The following is a 17908-nucleotide window of genomic DNA, read 5'->3' on the forward strand; positions in this document are numbered from 1 at the left end:
GGAGAAAGAGGACTGTGGAAGACAGAGAAAACTGACATGGATATAGAGAGCGAGTGCACGACAAAAGAGGAACGATTATTAAAGTCTGAAATAGAAAAAGAAGTAACTATTGGGTATTTAAGACTCCTATCTCCATCTCCATTTCAAAAAGAAAGAGAAAATCCTTATCTTCTCACTTATCTCGATTTTTCTCTCTCTCCCAAGCCCTATATTTCAATATCTCTACTTCTCTATCTCTCTCTCACATAACACCAAATTCTTCGTTCTTACTCTGTACTAAAGCAAGAAAATTCTTTCTTCTTTTTCTTCACTCATCTAAAATACATGGCTAGAAAAGCAAAAGACTCTAGCACCTCCACTACCTCAACGAGACAAACTAAAACAGAAAAGAAATCCCAAGTTCCTGAGATCTCCATCCTTACATAGAAATATAAGATGGTGCAACCTAGGGTTTTTTATTGGAAGATCTTTGGTGATAGAGCTTTAAAGTTCAACGAATGGTTCGAGTTTCAAGGTTGGGTTCCATTTATTCAGAGTAATGAGAAATTCTTTGAGGAGCTTACACTAGAATTCTATATATCAATTATGAAAGTGACAGATGAACTGGTATAGGTGATCATAAATGGTGCGCCAAAGGAAATCACTCCAACTCTGTTAGACAAATTTCTAGTTTACTAGTGGAGAAGCAAAAATTACTGAACACACCAATGACATAAAATCCCTGGGTACGACAAGAAGAGATTCATTTAAGAACTGAGCCCAATCAACCAACTCTTGGTAAGAAATTTTCTACTGACTATGGTCTTCATGGTAGAATGTTGCACAAGTTCATAGCTTAATGTTTTTTCCAAGAATGGGTAGCTTAGACTATGTCACTGAACTAGATTTAAATATCATGTGGCACATAGCTAAGAAACAGAAGTGAAACCTTCTCTATATACTATTGAACATAACGATAAATCTAAACCCTACTAGTGGTATGCTATATAGCATGTATCTTACTCTGTTGTTTAAGTACTTTGGTGTTCTTTTTAAAAATGGAACATAATTATTATTAAGTAATGTCTTTGAAAAGTTCACCGTTAACAATAGTAAGTACAGAGAAAATAATGAGGTTGAGTTGATTGAAACATAATGGAAAACTCTCGGATGAACATGTGAGGTAAGGAAGAGTAAAACTATAACAAAGAGACATCTAAGTTTAGTGGACGAGGAGTCTGATAGCAATAGTGCATAGAATAAGGAACTAGAAAAAGAAAGGTCTACTAGTGAGAAGGAGAAATTTAAAGAAAAGATTGAGGCATCTGAAGAAGAGAGAAAGAAAGAATTAATTGACTTGAACAAGGACTTTTTGGCCATAGTAGAGCAGTAGGACTTAGTAGGAAAAGAAATGCTCAAAAAGGTCAAAGAGGAGCCTGTTAAGCAATCGTCAAATGCCCAAGAGGAATTAGCTAAGGGAACCAAAAGTCAGACATCTAGCACTAATGAGAATTCTGATGATGAGGAAGAAAAATCAAATGAGTCAGAAAAGAGTCCTAACTTGATTGGAAAAGAGCGAGAAGGAATAGAAAGAAAAAGCAAAGTAGAGGCAAACGTTTATGTTGCAATTTCAAGTGATAAAAATTCAATCAGCAATCTGCTGAGCATGATGATCGTTGCCTTCAATAGTCATTTAACTACACTATCGAAACAACAGCTATGCATGGATCTCAAACCCAGCTCAAATGTCTATCACTTGTTGAGGGATATTCATAAGAGGCAGAGTGGTTTGGAGAAGACAGTTAGTGCTTTTGAGAAGAGCTTAAAAGAAGAGTTTTACTAATTTAAGTCTCTGTTAGCCAAGGGATTCAAAATGAGTTTGGAAAGCCAGGCATCAATGTGGAAGGAAATGTTTGACATAATTGAAAGACTTAAGTGCCTCTCATCTCAAACTGAGAAGATGTCCGTTAGAAAGCCATTGCTGCTGGAAAGAAAAGAAAAGGGAAAGCATCTAAAAGTGAGAATCTAGTGAGATGTTGATACTGGTTATATATCAGTCTTCAGCTATCTAACCATGGTAAGCTCCATTGGTGAAGAGAGAATTAAAGAAGATCAAGCTTGAGATGGTCAAGCTTGCAGAGGAATAGGTGAAAGAGAAGGTTGTCGGGAGCACCAAGGTCTCCAAGACCACCAAAAAGGGAAAGAAAGCATATATCAGCGTAAGCCTATTCTTCGAAGCCAACTACTTCACCTTTTCTTTTTATATCTCAAAGTCTTTAAAAAGCTTTTAAGAATTTGAACATTTTTTTTTTATGAATGCTAAGTATTCTTCTTTTTATTGATGACATAAAGGGGAAGAAATATATTTGTTGCATGTTGGATAAGCTCAGGGGGAGCTATCCTAAATTTTTGTTGCAGGAACAAAAATAGACATTTGTTCAAGGGGAGCATGCCTTAGAACAATTTGAACTAGCTTTTTTTAATCTATTGCCAGTACTATGCTGCCTCTTATATCTTGCATAACTGTTATAAATAAGCTTGAACGTTGATACTGGTTATATATCTTTCTTCAGCTATCTAACCTGTAGGAATAAGACATCTAACTATATAGTGTGCAAAATGAAAATCATCTGAAGTGTGCTCAAGTTTTAAGATAGTATGTTTTGTCATCATAAAAAAAGGGGAGATTTTTAGCCCTAATAAGCTAATAATCTGAATTTTGATGATAACAAAACCTTGCATGTTTCTATATTGTGTACATAGATATTTGATAATGCAGGAAGAAAATTGGATCGGGTAAGATTACTGGCAAAGTAGAAGAGCTCTATCAAACATCTACCTTAATCAAAGACAACAACAAGACGCCTCAAATAGAAATCTATGTACTAACAATCTCCATTTAGGAATGTGTGTGTCTTAGATATCTTATTAAATGGATCAAGTGGCTTTTCTAAAATAAAGATTTTTACACATCGTAAAATTTCTAATCTTCTTCTGATTCTAAATCATGAAAAGATGTATTTTGATTTTCTCAAAGTGATTTAGAAAGCAAAAAGTCTTATTTCTTTGATATCAAATTTTTTAGATATATGTTTTGGATCGGACATCCAATTGGTATCCTTAAGGTATTTATTTGTCATTTAATCTGACACATCATCTCTCACACACTTATATATTTCTCACATGTATCCAAATGGCTAGTTTAGATCGGGTGAAGTAGAAGCAACCCTATACTTAGTTGTCTGCCACAGTGACAAGCTTTTTCTGACAGCTTTATGCTAACTGTTGACATAAAGCTATAAAGTGTGTTAGGTGTTTAAATCAGCATCTGTAAAGTTCTTTAAAGCAAATTTTGAAAAAGGTTTCTTTATGCATATATTTTAACTCTTCATAAAATATTTGTAACAACTAGTTTTTTTTATTACTCTAAAAATAAAGGCTTCACTTACCAATCAGTAACGAAGAATAGCATTTACTTTTCAAAAACACTTAAGAACATAAAAGCTTTATCATTCTTCATCGTCATATTCTTTTCTTGAGTGTTTGCATTTATGATCTTCCAAAATTAGTTTTCCTAGCATTAAAACTGTATATGGTCCATATAGGAATTCTTGTTTAATTATATTTATTGCTTTCAAAAGAGAAAATCTCTTGTAAGTTTTTCAAGCACCTTGTATTAAAGCTCATAGTTTGTAGGGTGACACAGCCTCCCTTCTAAAAGTCTGTGGGGGGTCTATTTGCAGCTAAGAAAGAAATTGAGATGTTGACAAAAGCCTAGTCGCTTATGTGGGTTAGTCAGAGAGGAGAAATCTCAGACTATATGAGGTGTCTTAGCACTAGAACCTTCTAAGGCTTGATCTAGCTGTTAATAGAGTCAAATAGTGGAGATAATCTTAAGGTGAAATCCTTAAGGACTGGATGTAGGTCATAGTATTGAACCGGGATAAATTCTTTTATTGATTTCTATTAACTTGTTGTGGGTGGCAGTTTCTGACGCGCACCCAAGTGTCTTTAGCGACTACGGCACTGTGAGACTTTTCAACCTAATTGGCAATACACTAACTAGTCATAGACACCAGTGCAAATATGGGAGTAGCCACCCAAGTAACTAGGACATTTTTACTAATGAGTGACGTTTCTCAATTCCATAAGAAAGCTTACGTCACAAATCTAGAGATAGCTCTGGAAGCCAACTTTCTTATTTGTGTATATTTTTCTTTAATTTTAGTATTTAACGAGCTATTCCCTATAAATGCAGCATAATATTTCTACGCATTAAGCACTACAACATGTGAGGTCCGCCTAAGTCTAATATTAAAGCCCAACCCAACACTTAAAGTTGTTAACCTAATTTACTAGTTAATTATGTACAATGCCTACCTAGTCTAGTCAATTACAAGTTATGCTTTAATAATCAAGCCTATTAGGCCTAATTAACTACTTTTTATGGAGAAGCCCAATTTGGTGACCCTAAATCTAATATGGCTAATTTTAACCTAACTAAGCAATAGGATTCAAGCAATTTCGAAGATAGACTAGCTAAAGTACTTATTTAAAACTCTATCTTTCACGAGAAAGTTGGCTAGTAGGTTAGTGCCCCTAACAGAGTTCAACGTTAAGTACGATACCAAGAAGGTAGTCAAGGGAAGAGCTGTAGCAGAGTTCTTGGCCCAGAATACGATCAAGGGAGATGACCCTTAAGATCTGGAGTTTCCTTATGAGAATCTAGGGGCAATCAAGATCCAAGAATGGAGAATGTACTTCAATGGAGCAATAAATGTGAGAGGTACAAGGTTATGAGTAGTTTTGATTACACTTGAGGGAGAAATGCCGCTAATGGTCAAGCAATTAGACTTTAAGGTAACAAATAATATGGTGGAGTGCAAAGCATGTTTGTATGAATTGGAAGCAGCCATGGTAACAAGAGTGAAGCAACTGATGGTCTACAGGGACTCAATCATAGTGATTCAGCAAGCCATCAAAGAATGGAAAGTGGAGAAATAAAGATTAAAACCATATGTCAGCTATCTCAGGACTTTGGTTTGTAATTTCTCCAAGTGTTCATTCATACACTTGCCTAGAGATGAAAACCAGATAATGGATATGTTGGCCACTCTTTCCTCTATATGGCACAACCCTGCATAGCTCCGAAAAATTCATTGGTGATTGTAAGGTCTAGAGATCCATATGGGACCGCAGGAGAAACCTTAATTTTACAATTTATAGAAGTTTGTGGAAAGCATGGAGTATCCAGAAGAGGCATATGTAAGGGACAGGTGTGCATTGCAGATTTAGGCCAGAAATTACATCAGCCATGATAGGGTACTGTACAGAAGAATGGCTTTAGGTGTCCATCTCAGATGTCTGACTAAGGAAGAAGCGCAAGTGGTGTTGGAAGAAATGCACAAAGGGGTATGTGGGCCTTATATGAACGATATAGTGTTGACTTGGAAAATTATGTGTCAAGGCTATTATTGGTTGACGATAGAGAAAGATTTCATAGCTTTGGTTAGGAAATGCAGCGAGTGCCAGTTAAATAGCAACTTGAGTCATTTGCCTCTGACTGAACTTCACAATCTGACGCCTCCTTTGCCTTTTGCAGTTTGGGGAATCGATATCCTCGAGGAGATAAAGACTCCTTCAAATGGCCATAGGTTCATAATCATAGCAATCAACTACTTCTCTAGGTGGCTTGAGGTTGAGTCATTCACTACTATGGAAGCAAAGTATATGGCTCGGTTTTTACAAAAGAATTTAATCTATAGGTATGTGATCTCACATCACGTTGTGATAGATATGGCGTACAATTTATAGGTGAGACGACGGATTTATTAGAATAGTACAAGATCGAGCATCATAGGTCTTTCCTGTATAGGCCTCGGAAAAATGGTGTTGTGGAAGCAGCCAATAAGAACCTAAAGAAAATACTCTCGAATATGGTATAGAATCACAAGGATTGCTTGTTTCGATTATCCTTCATACTTTGGGGATATCGAATGACTGAACAGACGTCAATGGGGCAAACTTCGTACTTCTTAGTTTATGGGATTGAAGCGATTTTACTAGTCAAGCTAGAGCTAAAAACTCTAAGAATTGTGCTGGAGGCTGAACTACTAGAGTATCAGTTGGTCGAACAAAGATATCAACAGTTGGCTTTGATTGATGAAAACAGGATGAAAGCTTTGTATCACATACAGCTGTATCAATAACGGATAGCCAGGGCATTCAATAAGAAAGTGGAATTAGGACAGATCAGAGCTGGTGATTTGGTGTTAAAGCATACGGGACCTACTACGTTCGATCCGAGAGTAAAGTTCAAGCCTATATAAGAGGCTCATACCTTGTGAAGAAAATCATGCCCAATGGTGTTGCTAAGATTTCAGACATGTAAAGGAATGAATTCTTTGAGTCCAGTAACTTGGATCATCTAAAAAAATACTATGTATAAAAATAATGTGTCTTGGAGAATTACCTAGGTGGCGACTCTCTTTTTCCATGCTAGTCTCTATGACTAGTTAGCAGGTTCCCAATAAGTTGAAAAGCCTTGTAGTGTCGTAGTCGCTAGAGACACTTGGTTGTGCTCCCAAAACCACCCCTACACAATGCTTAACTCCAATATACTTTTCTCTACATAGAGAACAATAGAGGATATTATAGCCTTTCTATCCCTTGAGTAAAGCTTCCTTTCTTCCAAAGACTATTCCTTCTCTGTCTTGAGCATTTCAATATCGTTTTCTTTCTTTGTTGAAAGAGACACTCTTTCTTCTACAATGTCCCACAGGTCAATTCCATCACTCTCAAGGAATATCTCCATGCGATTCTTCCAATACAGGTAGTCGTTTCCATAAAAAAAGGGAGGCTTATTGAATGGTTGACCTATTCCATCATGGTTTGATGTGGTTTCCATGGATCTTTACTTCAAGATGATTAAATCTTTGATTGAAGAAGGCCAATGCTCTAATACCAAATGCAATTCTAGTGGAAACCAAGAGGAAGGGTGAATTGGTTGGAATCAAAAACCGAAAGTAGAAACTAAACAAGTAAGGAATGAAGCACAGACACACAACACAACACACAACACAAGAATTTTATATTGGTTCGGCTAACTCTTGCCTACATCCACTCCTCAAGAATCCTGTTGAGATTTTCACTATCAAATAGGATTACGACGTAATCCTATTTGAGTTTATTTTCATAAGGCTAATAACAAACCTAAGTGTTTTCTCAAAGCTCACACTCTAACCCAATTTAAGATTTGGAATCTTAGTTACAAGAATAATTAATCCCTTACCCAAGTGCTCAACTTAACCTTTTTGAGCTTTGAATATAAGAATCAATCACTCAACTACCTAAAGATTCAAGTTTTCTCTTGAATCTTCAATACAAGATGAATTTAATGAAGAATTAGAGGTTATTTAGAGATATTACAATTGGAGGCTCAAGTAAATGCTCTTGCTTACTCTAGAACTATTAAAAATAATTTTTTATAATTTTAAGAGAAATAGAGATGTTTCGCCCTCATTAAATACAAATATAACTGTTTCAACAACCTTCAAAAATGCAGCTTCACGGGTGGAAATCATTATTCACAGCTATGAAACTTCAGCACCAAATCCAGATTCAAAAGTCTGAATGATAGGAAATCATCATCTTAACAACCATATACTCCAATAACTAATGAGTTATGATACATATGGAATACAAGAAAACACCCTCCAATCAAGATGATTCCAAAACCCAAGGATCTCCTCAAGTGAAGTTAGGAAAAACTAGTTCCAACAATGAAACTAGCACTTGAATTCAACTCCAAACGCCACAAACCAAGTATAATTTGATAAGTTATGAATCAAATACAAGATTTTGGTTAGAGAACGCCACAAACTAAAAATAGTTTGATAAGTTCAAAGTTCATGCAAGAACTTAAGCAAAAACACTCACAAAGAGCAAATAAAGATTATCATTCATCAATTCTATTTTTACATATGGATTTAGCTTTGATATTTATAGCCAAAACAAGAGAAAGAAACCTAAATGGATGTCTTTTGAGCTTTCCCACGTTTTTCCTTTTAATTCCCCTTAAAACTCATTAAAAGTGGCTGTTTTTTTTACATTGATATCACTCATTTTGTAACTCCCAAATGACAACTAAACATGTGCACTCATTTGTAACTCCACACAACACACATATAACTCACACCTAATAAAATAATCCTTAATTAAATAAAAATAAACTAAAATAATTACTTAAGCTAAAACCCAAAAGATAAGAACCCATATAAATATGAATTAAGCTCAAAGGCCTAATCATAGCCAAATGGCTTTTATTCTTCAAAATGGACTGAATGCTTCATTATAAGGTTGGACTCTTGTTTTCATACATGATTTGCATTTCCATTTTGGACCTTTTGGTGCATGCCTTTGCAATGGAATATCATGGCAGCCTTGATTCATATCATTCCCCCTTTCTTGAAAGAAAATTCGTCACAAATTTTGCCCAAATATTGCGAAAGAAATAAACATATAATATCAAACGGTAATAGAATGCCATCATCAACCTGCAATTTCTTCGCAATAGTGATTAGAGGATCTTTAGAACAAATAATATTTTTAGTACCAATAAATCCAACATGCTCAAAAGGTCAGCTTCATTATTCACTAATTGAATCATTGCTTCTTCATTAACAACAAACTCTTCATTGTTGAATTTATTTAGAGGTAGCAAATCATTGTCTTCCTCGCCATCTTCAATTATTACGTCTTCAGAATCTATATTGACTTCAGTAGAGTAATTTACCTCATCTACTCCATTGATGTTAGTCTTCAATGATGACTTAGAATCTTCTTTATCTTTGAGATGCTTAAGAAAGGTGTTAGTCAACATTTTGAACTCTTCAAGCCCATGCTTAAATGCTTCAAAACTGATTCTTAAAGATTTGTTCTCCTTTGACAATTCATCAATAAAAACTTGACTTGGTTGTCTATCTAACCTCTTAGGTTTAGGCTTAGAAGAATAAAATTTTTGTCTACACTCTTCATAACGATTATTTCTTTGACCCCACATCTTATTATAAGATTGATAACGAAGATTTCGACATTGTCTAATGAACTCAGCTTCATGAAACATTCTTTTTTTTTCGTGTCTATGAATGAAATAAAGATAAAAATAAAGAACCACAAAGAAGTTTGAAGGAAAGAACAAAAGATATAATATGAAATTTGAAGGAAAAGAAAAAAAACTACATAAAGAGATTAACAAGAAGGGAAAATAAAAATTTATTTAGTGAACACAAAGGTGTAAACTTTAAAACAGAGAGCACTTAAAAGGAAAAATTGAAACAAGAAGAATTCAGCACTAAAAAAAAGCAAAGAAGATGAGAAACTCCAATAACACACAAAACACAAAAGATAAGCAAACCTCAACTTGAAGCAAGCTCTGATACCAAATGATAGGAAATCATCATCTTAGCAACCATATACCCCAATAACTAATGAGTTATGATACATATGGAATACAAGAAAATATCCTCAAATCAAGATGATTCCAAAACCCAAGGATCTCCTCAAGTGAAGTTAGGAAAAACTAGTTCCAACAATGAAACTAGCACTTGAATTCAACTCCAAACGCCACAAACCAAGTATGATTTGATAAGTTATGAATCAAACACAAGATTTTGGTTAGAGAACGCCACAAACTAAAAATAGTTTGATAAGTTCAAAGTTCATGCAAGAACTTAAGCAAAAACACTCACAAAGAGCAAATAAAGATTATCATTCATCAATTCTATTTTTACACATGGATTTAGCTTTGATATTTATAGCCAAAACAAGAGAAAGAAACCTAAATGGATGTCTTTTGAGCTTCCCCACGTTTTTCCCTTTAATTCCCCATATGAAGATTCAAGCTCTTCATATTGTTGTTTAATTCTCACTTGATCATCAAAACTAGCCTTGGGAGGTAATGGTCCAAGATTGAACTTTTGTCCATCAATAGTCAAGGAATATCGATTCTTGAACCCATCATAAATCACACGCCTATCATATTGCCAAGGTCTTCCCAATAAAACATGTCCGGCATACATGGGAACCACATCGCAAAGCACCTCATCCTTATATCTCCCAATGGAAAAAGAAATTAGCACTTGCTTATTTACCTTCACAACACCACTATCATTCAACCATTGCAACTTGTAAGGCCTTGGGTGTTTGGTAGTTGGTAATTTCAATTTCTCCACAAGCAAAGTACTAGCAACATTAGTACAACTTCCACTATCAACTATCATGTTACACAACTTATTAGCAATTAAACAATGAGTATGAAACAAATTCTCACATTGCTCTCCATGTTCATCGTGTTTACATTGCAAATTAAGTATGCGTTGTACTACTAACACATCCCCTTTAGCATACTCAACATCACTAACATCCTCTAAAGTTGGCATGTCATCATTCTCATCATCATTTTCATTTTCACTTTCAGATTCAATAATTCCATCTCTAACAATCATGGTCCTCTTATTAGGGCAATCACGTGCAAAATGACCGTGTCCAAGACACTTAAAACACTTCAAGCTTCTAGATTGATTAGCTTGATTCTTAACTTTGTTTTTGCTGCCTATTTCATTTTTATTCTTATTCTCATCCACTTTAGGCTTAGCAAATTTATCATCCTTTTTACTCCAATTCGATTTCCAATTAGAAGAACTAGAACTCGAATTAAGTTTAGAATCAAACTTACTTGCACCTTTTCGCTTGAGTTGCCTTTCAGTTTTCATGGCCACATTCACCATGTCCTCAAGCTCCACATAATGTTGCAACTCTACAAGATCAGCAATATTCTTGATTAGACCATTCAAGAATCTTGCCATGGTGACCTCTTTATCCTCCTCCATATTTGCTTTAATCATAGCCATTTCCATTTCTTTGTGGTACTCCTCCACACTCATGGTTCCTTGCCTTAGAGTTTGCAATCGTTGATGCAAATCTCTATAGTAATAGTTAGGAATGAACCTCTTTCTCATGATGCATTTCATCTCCATCCATGACCCTACGGGTCTTTCTCCATTTCGTCTCCTTTCCCTACACAATTGATGCCACCAAACACTAGCGTAATCACAAAACTCAACGGCAGCAAGTTTTACCTTTTTCTCCTCCGAATAGTTATGGCATTCGAAGATCATCTCCACCTTTTGCTCCCATTCCAAGTAGACATCAGGATCATTCTTTCCTTGAAAGGAAGGAATTTTTATTTTGATGCTGTCTAGGTTGCGATCTACACCATCTTGCATTGATCTCCTATTGTGTCTCCTAGGATGGTCATCTCCACCAAAAGTGGTTGCTTGGTCATCCTCCAAGTCATCTTCAGCGTCATAATCCTCTTATTCAAAGGCTAGTTGCCTTTCTCTTCTAGGCTCGTTTTGAATCCTTGTAATAGTTTCACCTTGCCTTCTCACACTTTCAACAACATCATCCATCCGCCTATACATTCTTTCAAACTCCTTTTGATTGCTTGCAAAGTTTGCTCAATGGATGCTCCAACACTACTTGAAACTTGTTCTTTTGACATTGCACAAAAACCTGAAAAACAAGTTAGGATAGCCTCACAAAAACACTCGCTCACGTGTTTCTCTCAATTAAAATGTCACACCACTCGTGTTTCACTCAAAGTTTTGGCTTTTCTCGATACTAGTCTCACCACTATTGCCTTTTACCTCTCTTGCTTTTGCTTTAAGTTCTTAGATGAATTAATCACCTAAATAAACCAAATCAGATTATGGCAATTCAATGGAGTGAAGAAAAAAGGTTGGTCTAGATCAAGTTGTTAGGTAAGGCCAAATTTAAAGTAGCTAGACACAAGAAAGCAATAAAATAAAATAATAGAATAGGACTTCTATGTCGTCCAAACTTTCTTTTTGTTTGATCTTTTGATTCTTTTTATTTTTTTAATGATAATAACACAAATGAAAAGAAATTATGAACAACACAATTTATTTTTTTTTAGCAAGGGATAACGAAGTTTTACTTTATGAACACAAAGATGTAAACTTTGAAAAGAAAGATTACTTAGAAGGACAAAAAATTGAAACAAAAAGAATTCAGCACAAATAAAGAAAAAGTGAAGAAGATGAGAAACTTCAATAACACACAAAACTCAAAGATAAGCAAACCTCAACTTGAAGCAAGCTCTGATACCAAATGATAGGAAATCATCATCTTAGCAACCATATACCCCAATAACTAATGAGTTATGATACATATGAAATACAAGAAAATACCCTCAAATCAAGATGATTCCAAAACCCAAGGATCTCCTCAAGTGAAGTTAGGAAAAACTAGTTCCAACAATGAAACTAGCACTTGAATTCAACTTCAAACACCACAAACCAAGTATGATTTGATAAGTTATGAATCAAACACAAGATTTTGGTTAGAGAACGCCACAAACTAAAAATAGTTTGATAAGTTCAAAGTTCATGCAAGAACTTAAGCAAAAATACTCACAAAGAGCAAATAAAGATTATCATTCATCAATTCTATTTTTACACATGGATTTGGCTTTGATATTTATAGCCAAAACAAGAGAAAGAAACCTAAATGGATGTCTTTTGAGCTTCCCCACATTTTTCCCTTTAATTCCCCTTAAAACTCATTAAAAGTGGCTGTTTTTTTACATTGATAGCACTCATTTTGTAACTTCCAAATGACAACTAAACATGTGCACTCATTTGTAACTCCACACAACACACATATAACTCACACCTAATAAAATAATCCTTAATTAAATAAAAATAAACTAAAATAATTACTTAAGCTAAAACCCAAAAGATAAGAACCCATAAAAATATGAATTAAGCCCAAAAGCCTAATCATAGCCAAATGGCTTTTATTCTTCAAAATGGACTCAATGCTTCATTATAAGGTTAGACTCTTATTTTCATACATGATTTGCATTTCCATTTTGGACCTTTTGGTGCATACCTTTGCAATGGAATCTCATGGTAACCTTGATTCATATCACTGAAATTCGTCATGGCTGGGAAAGCATCTTTCACGGGTAGAAATCTTTATTCACAGCTAGGAATATCTTCTTTCACGACTGAGAACTTTAGCCGTGAAGGCTACTGGACTTGTGAGGAAGAAATTCTTCACGGGTGTGAAGATTTATTCACGGCTGGGAAGCTTCCGTTCACGGTTGGAAAGATTTCTTCATGGATTACAGGTAGAATCATTGTTCACGGGCGTAAATCTTGATCTTCATGGCTGGGAAGCCTCCCAATGAATGCTTCTGTCCTTTTTATTTTGGTCCTTAAATTTTTCACAGCTGAGAACTTTTTTTCATGGCTGGGAAAGTGAGATTCACGACCGTGAATAAAAATTCATAGGCGTGCATCTGCCTTACTATAAGAGAATAAGAGATTTCCATTCCTCTTCTCTTGCATATAAACACTTAATTGAAATTGTTAGCCAAACTCAATTGTTTATGACCATTAAAATAGGTTTTCATAACCCTCAAGGTTGAATGAATTTTTTTCTTCATGTTTCTATACGTGATTTTCTGGATCAATTTCTCTTTTTTTCTTCATAAGAAATATCAATCAATTTGTCAATGCAACCTATTATTTCTTTTTTCAATCTTATATATATATTAAAGGAAAATGAAGTAGATTATTTAAGATTATTTTTTGTGGAGGTATATACTGAATATGGTTGTGTTATTATTTATTGTAATAATATGAATTTTTATTTTGTTTATATATTATTTTTTAGGGTACTTTAGTAATTTAATTTTTTTGAAACATTAAATGCTTCGATATATGTTTAAACATTCTAATATATTTTCATTAATTATATTTGAGTTATTTTATTTCTCTTAAATTATTCTAATTTAATATATTATATTATTTTTATTTCTATTTTAATTTATATAAATATCATATTACAGAAAAAGTTTCAATGACTCAATATTATGAAAAATCTCACCAGCCTCAACATACTAAAATAGCCATGCAAAAATTTCATCAAATGACTCAATAGAAGCAATGGATATTGAATAAGGCATCAATTGTTTAAAATTGCTAATTCAACGTGGTAAAACAAGATGCATATACTGATAAAAATGAGATATTAAAATTTTTATTTTATTTAATATTTAGGAGTATCTTAGTAAATTAATATTTATGGTATGAATTTTGGGGATTGAAAGAATTTTAACTAATAAATCATTACAATTAATTATTTTTTCCTGCTTTCTCAAATTAATCAAATGCTATTTGATTTTTATTGGTTGAAAATAATTTTAATTTTAAACTCAATTTAGCCTTATTTATAAATATTGATTCATAAAAATGTGTTTGGACCTAAATGTATGTTAATTATTATTATTTTTTATTATTATTAATGAGTCCAGATTGGTATTAACTGGTCTTGATTATAATGAATTTTTTTAGAAAAAGAAAGAAAAAAATATTAAAAATCATATTTTATTGTAGCATTAATTTCCATTTAGAGACCTAAGAGGATTTTTCCACTATGCAAATTCCCTTCCAAGAAAAAGAAAAAAAAAAAAGCGTATAAACGTTAATGGAGAAAGTAAAACTGCAAACTTTAAAAAAGAAAACGGAAAAATGTAACGATTATGAGAAAAAGCGTAATGTGACAGTAGAAAGACGTTGCTGGCAATGGCATTAAACACGCCATAATGCTAAAACGTGTACATCGGGGACGTGTACAAATTTGAAAGGCTTAATATAGAGCACAAATCTGGAGCCGAAGCCTCAAAAATATATCAAACAAGGGTTTTGAAATAAGAAATATACAACCCAACAAACCCAGAAAGCAGGGCTAAAGGCCCAACCATGCATGGAGCTTCTTATTTGCTATCATCATTATTTGTTATACTGGTTTTCAATTCTAAACCCAAATTTACTGGGTCCAATTTCCTTTGGTTAATAACATAAACACATGGATTAGGATAGAAGACAAATCTTTCACAAAATCATGCCAATTTTGTCAAGGCATGCTATTTAAGCTCTAGGGGGTCATTTTGTATATAACTTCAATACTTTTCACAGCTGAATCAATAACATTTAGTTATTACTTTTTCCTGCATTCAATTGCCTATTTTCCAAATCCAGTAATCACTTTCCTGACAGAAAGAACTACTTGATTCATAAGTTAGTTAAAACTTAAAAAGGTTAAATTCGATTTCATCTGCACAACTATTTGGATGCTAAACACAATCAATATATCTTAATTGTGTCTGTGAATACAAAATACATGATACAATGGATTCCAGATGTCCAAAGTAGAGTGTCCGGAACTTTTTGTGAGCTAAGCCATGGCTTGTAGGCAAATGCCATTGACCTAGAGAAAGGAAGAATCGGCTGGATAGAGTAACTCGCATAGAGAGCGTAATTAATTCTCTTAAGAAAAAAAATTTCCCTACTAATGGTTTTCAATCTTCAAGTACATGTCTGTTTCTTCTGGCACCAAAAGCTAGTCTCTGCCAAGGAAAAAAAACAAGCCAAAAAAGAAATAAGAAAAAATATGATTATAAAATGCATATTTGACATTACATATGAGAGTATTCGAAACAACAAAAACAAACAATTTTTCACTCAACTGAGAAAATCTGTGAGTAGGCTTTTATGCCTGTCAGAAAGCGGATATAAGTGGGTCTCATTGATCCATTGGCAGGGACAGATCTGATATTTGGAACAAGGTATGCTGCAACCTGTGACAAGAAACACCCCAACAACTAAAAAGGATAAAAGGAACATAAAACAAGGTTCAGTGAAGCTAAATGTTCAGGCAAGTCAAGTATGTCAATAATGTCTACTTGTTGCATCCCGCTCATGTTAAGACAAAATTAACAAATGAACTCATAAGTAATAGGCCATGAGTGTGCATATTTCTTTTGTTTGAATGTTATATAAAGAAAAATTGGAAGTCTAACTTGCAGAATTTTAGTTGAATTATTTAACATACTTGACTTATCATGATATAGTACTAACAATAGATAACTATATGGCCTCTGTATACTGTGAACAGATCAATCATCTGATATTCAAACCACCTAGAAGCAGGTTGGATCTCATAAGTTTAGGATAAAAAAAGAAGTACCACTTCAGCTGGTTCTGCCAAAACATTAATAAAAAACTTGGCCTGCAAAAAAAGAAAAAGGACAAGAAAAATATCAATCAGATGCTCATAGAATAGAGATGCCAACTAATGAATGACCCTTTACTTGACCTGCTTTGTAGTGGCTCCAGACATGAGAAGATCAGTTGTGACCATTCCAGGCTACAAACCAAGTGAGAGAAGGAGAACGAGTCAATACAAGAAAAGTAAAATATATCTTTAGAATATTTTGCATGGAGAAAGATATACGACAAAAAAATTGCATACTATTGCCTTCAATTCCATCAAAATAAATAAATAGATAATCAACATAATCATTAGAACTGAATAAATCAAACCGAAATAATATAATTTGGCTCAATCAGTTAATTCAGTTTTGGAATTTTATTAGAACTAGTTTTTAATGAACGTGCTTTGCACGTGAATTGTACATTATACAAATCTCATAGTTTTTTATGTACATGCTTTGCACGTGACTCATACACTATATAAAACCATTAAAAATCTCATAATACCTATATGTATTGTTGCCTAAAAATATTAAGAAATATAATTATGAATTAGTATCCAAAATCAAAGTAATAATGAAAAATGATAAGCCTACTGACATAAGCATCATGATGTACTCTAGCTATTATTCTTATTATTTTTAAAACATAAAAAACAAAACCAAGATGTCCTATATGGATGAGACAAATTAATTTTTTTGTCTCTAACATTTTCATTTTTTCTTCACCTGATGACATTGTATATCATAAACTCCTGATCTAATCTTGTAAATACTCTTAACTAAAATGGAAAAGATAAAATCTAAACCAAATTAGAATTCTTTTTCTTGTTATTGATTTTTATAATTTACTTTTTCTTCACATATATGACTAATTTCCATATTAGATAATTATTCTTTATCCTTAAAAAAAATATAAATTGATTACATTTTGGTGATTTATTATAAGATTTACTATCAATAGTAGAAGATTTATGTCCTAATTAAACAATGATTCTTTGTCCTTAAAGATAGCATTTTTTCTTTAGAAAATAGAATATTATATTTATATTTATGTTTCTTTTAACATTAATTTATACAAATCTAATTAATATACTAATCAATAAATTATCAATTAACTAAATCTTATACAACAATATTAAGCAAGAATTTAACATGGGCTTTTTTGTAAATGTGCTTGCTCCTCCCCACATACTTCCCAAAATAAAATTGATATATTTTTGCTAGGTTTCCTTTTTTTTCAATATCCAAATATTTTTAGATATAAAATTACATAAATTTACTATTAGTAATTTAAAAATTAACCATAGTATATAATTAAGTTATTTCAGTTCTTAAAGGATAAAAGCAGGCCAAATTAACCAAAAAGTGTATATTCAAAACCAAACAACACAAAATTAACTATCAGTTAGTTCAGTAATTTGGTTTTAAGTAGATAGTGCTCATAATTTTGGGTGTTTAGCAAGCCACCAAATATGCATTCTCTCTTCCCTATTTTGCAACTCTTTTATCCTAACTCTCTCCTATCTCGGGCAAAGGTTGAAGCATTATCTTGGAGGGTCACTGGATGTGGAGGAGCGTGTGAATTTGGCGCTCCATTTCTGATTCGAAAAGGATTGAAGTCCAGCTTATGACTTTAAAGAAGCTTGTTTCTTTTAATTTTGTTCTAATTCTTTAGTTTTTCCATTTTTGGTATTGATTTTGGTTTGAATTATGTGTGAACTTAGTTTGATTAGGTTTTACAGTTTGTTTTTGTTAAGTTTTATGTATGTTGAGTGTATGAGT

General features: G+C 33.3%; 2 protein-coding genes across 8 annotated transcripts in view; one reads left to right on the plus strand and one right to left on the minus strand.

Annotated features, from left to right (window-relative positions):
* Positions 1–17908, plus strand: part of LOC125370401 — a 20407-nt gene continuing 2499 nt past the window's right edge. For 3 of the 5 annotated variants that reach the window (XM_048375621.1, XM_048375622.1, XM_048375623.1), the window contains exon 1: positions 109–777. The gene's annotated coding sequence lies outside the window, so the exon portion shown is untranslated. Of the gene's footprint in view, positions 778–5581; positions 6645–17908 lie in introns of those variants that run through there. The other 2 variants (XR_007216322.1, XM_048375624.1) reach the window with 2 other exon arrangements.
* Positions 15198–17908, minus strand: part of LOC8285419 (chlorophyll(ide) b reductase NOL, chloroplastic) — a 17573-nt gene continuing 14862 nt past the window's right edge. For 2 of the 3 annotated variants that reach the window (XM_048375620.1, XM_048375619.1), the window contains 4 exons: positions 16228–16278; positions 16099–16140; positions 15599–15709; positions 15198–15478 (listed from right to left, as the gene is read on the minus strand). In XM_048375620.1, the coding sequence (XP_048231577.1) occupies positions 15431–15478; positions 15599–15709; positions 16099–16140; positions 16228–16278 (252 nt within the window). In that variant the 3' untranslated portion in view covers positions 15198–15430. Of the gene's footprint in view, positions 15479–15597; positions 15710–16098; positions 16141–16227; positions 16279–17908 lie in introns of all 3 variants that reach the window. The other variant, XM_048375618.1, reaches the window with a different exon arrangement.

Source organism: Ricinus communis, chromosome 6 (genome assembly GCF_019578655.1).
Source record: "Ricinus communis isolate WT05 ecotype wild-type chromosome 6, ASM1957865v1, whole genome shotgun sequence".
Lineage (NCBI taxonomy): Eukaryota > Viridiplantae > Streptophyta > Magnoliopsida > Malpighiales > Euphorbiaceae > Ricinus > Ricinus communis.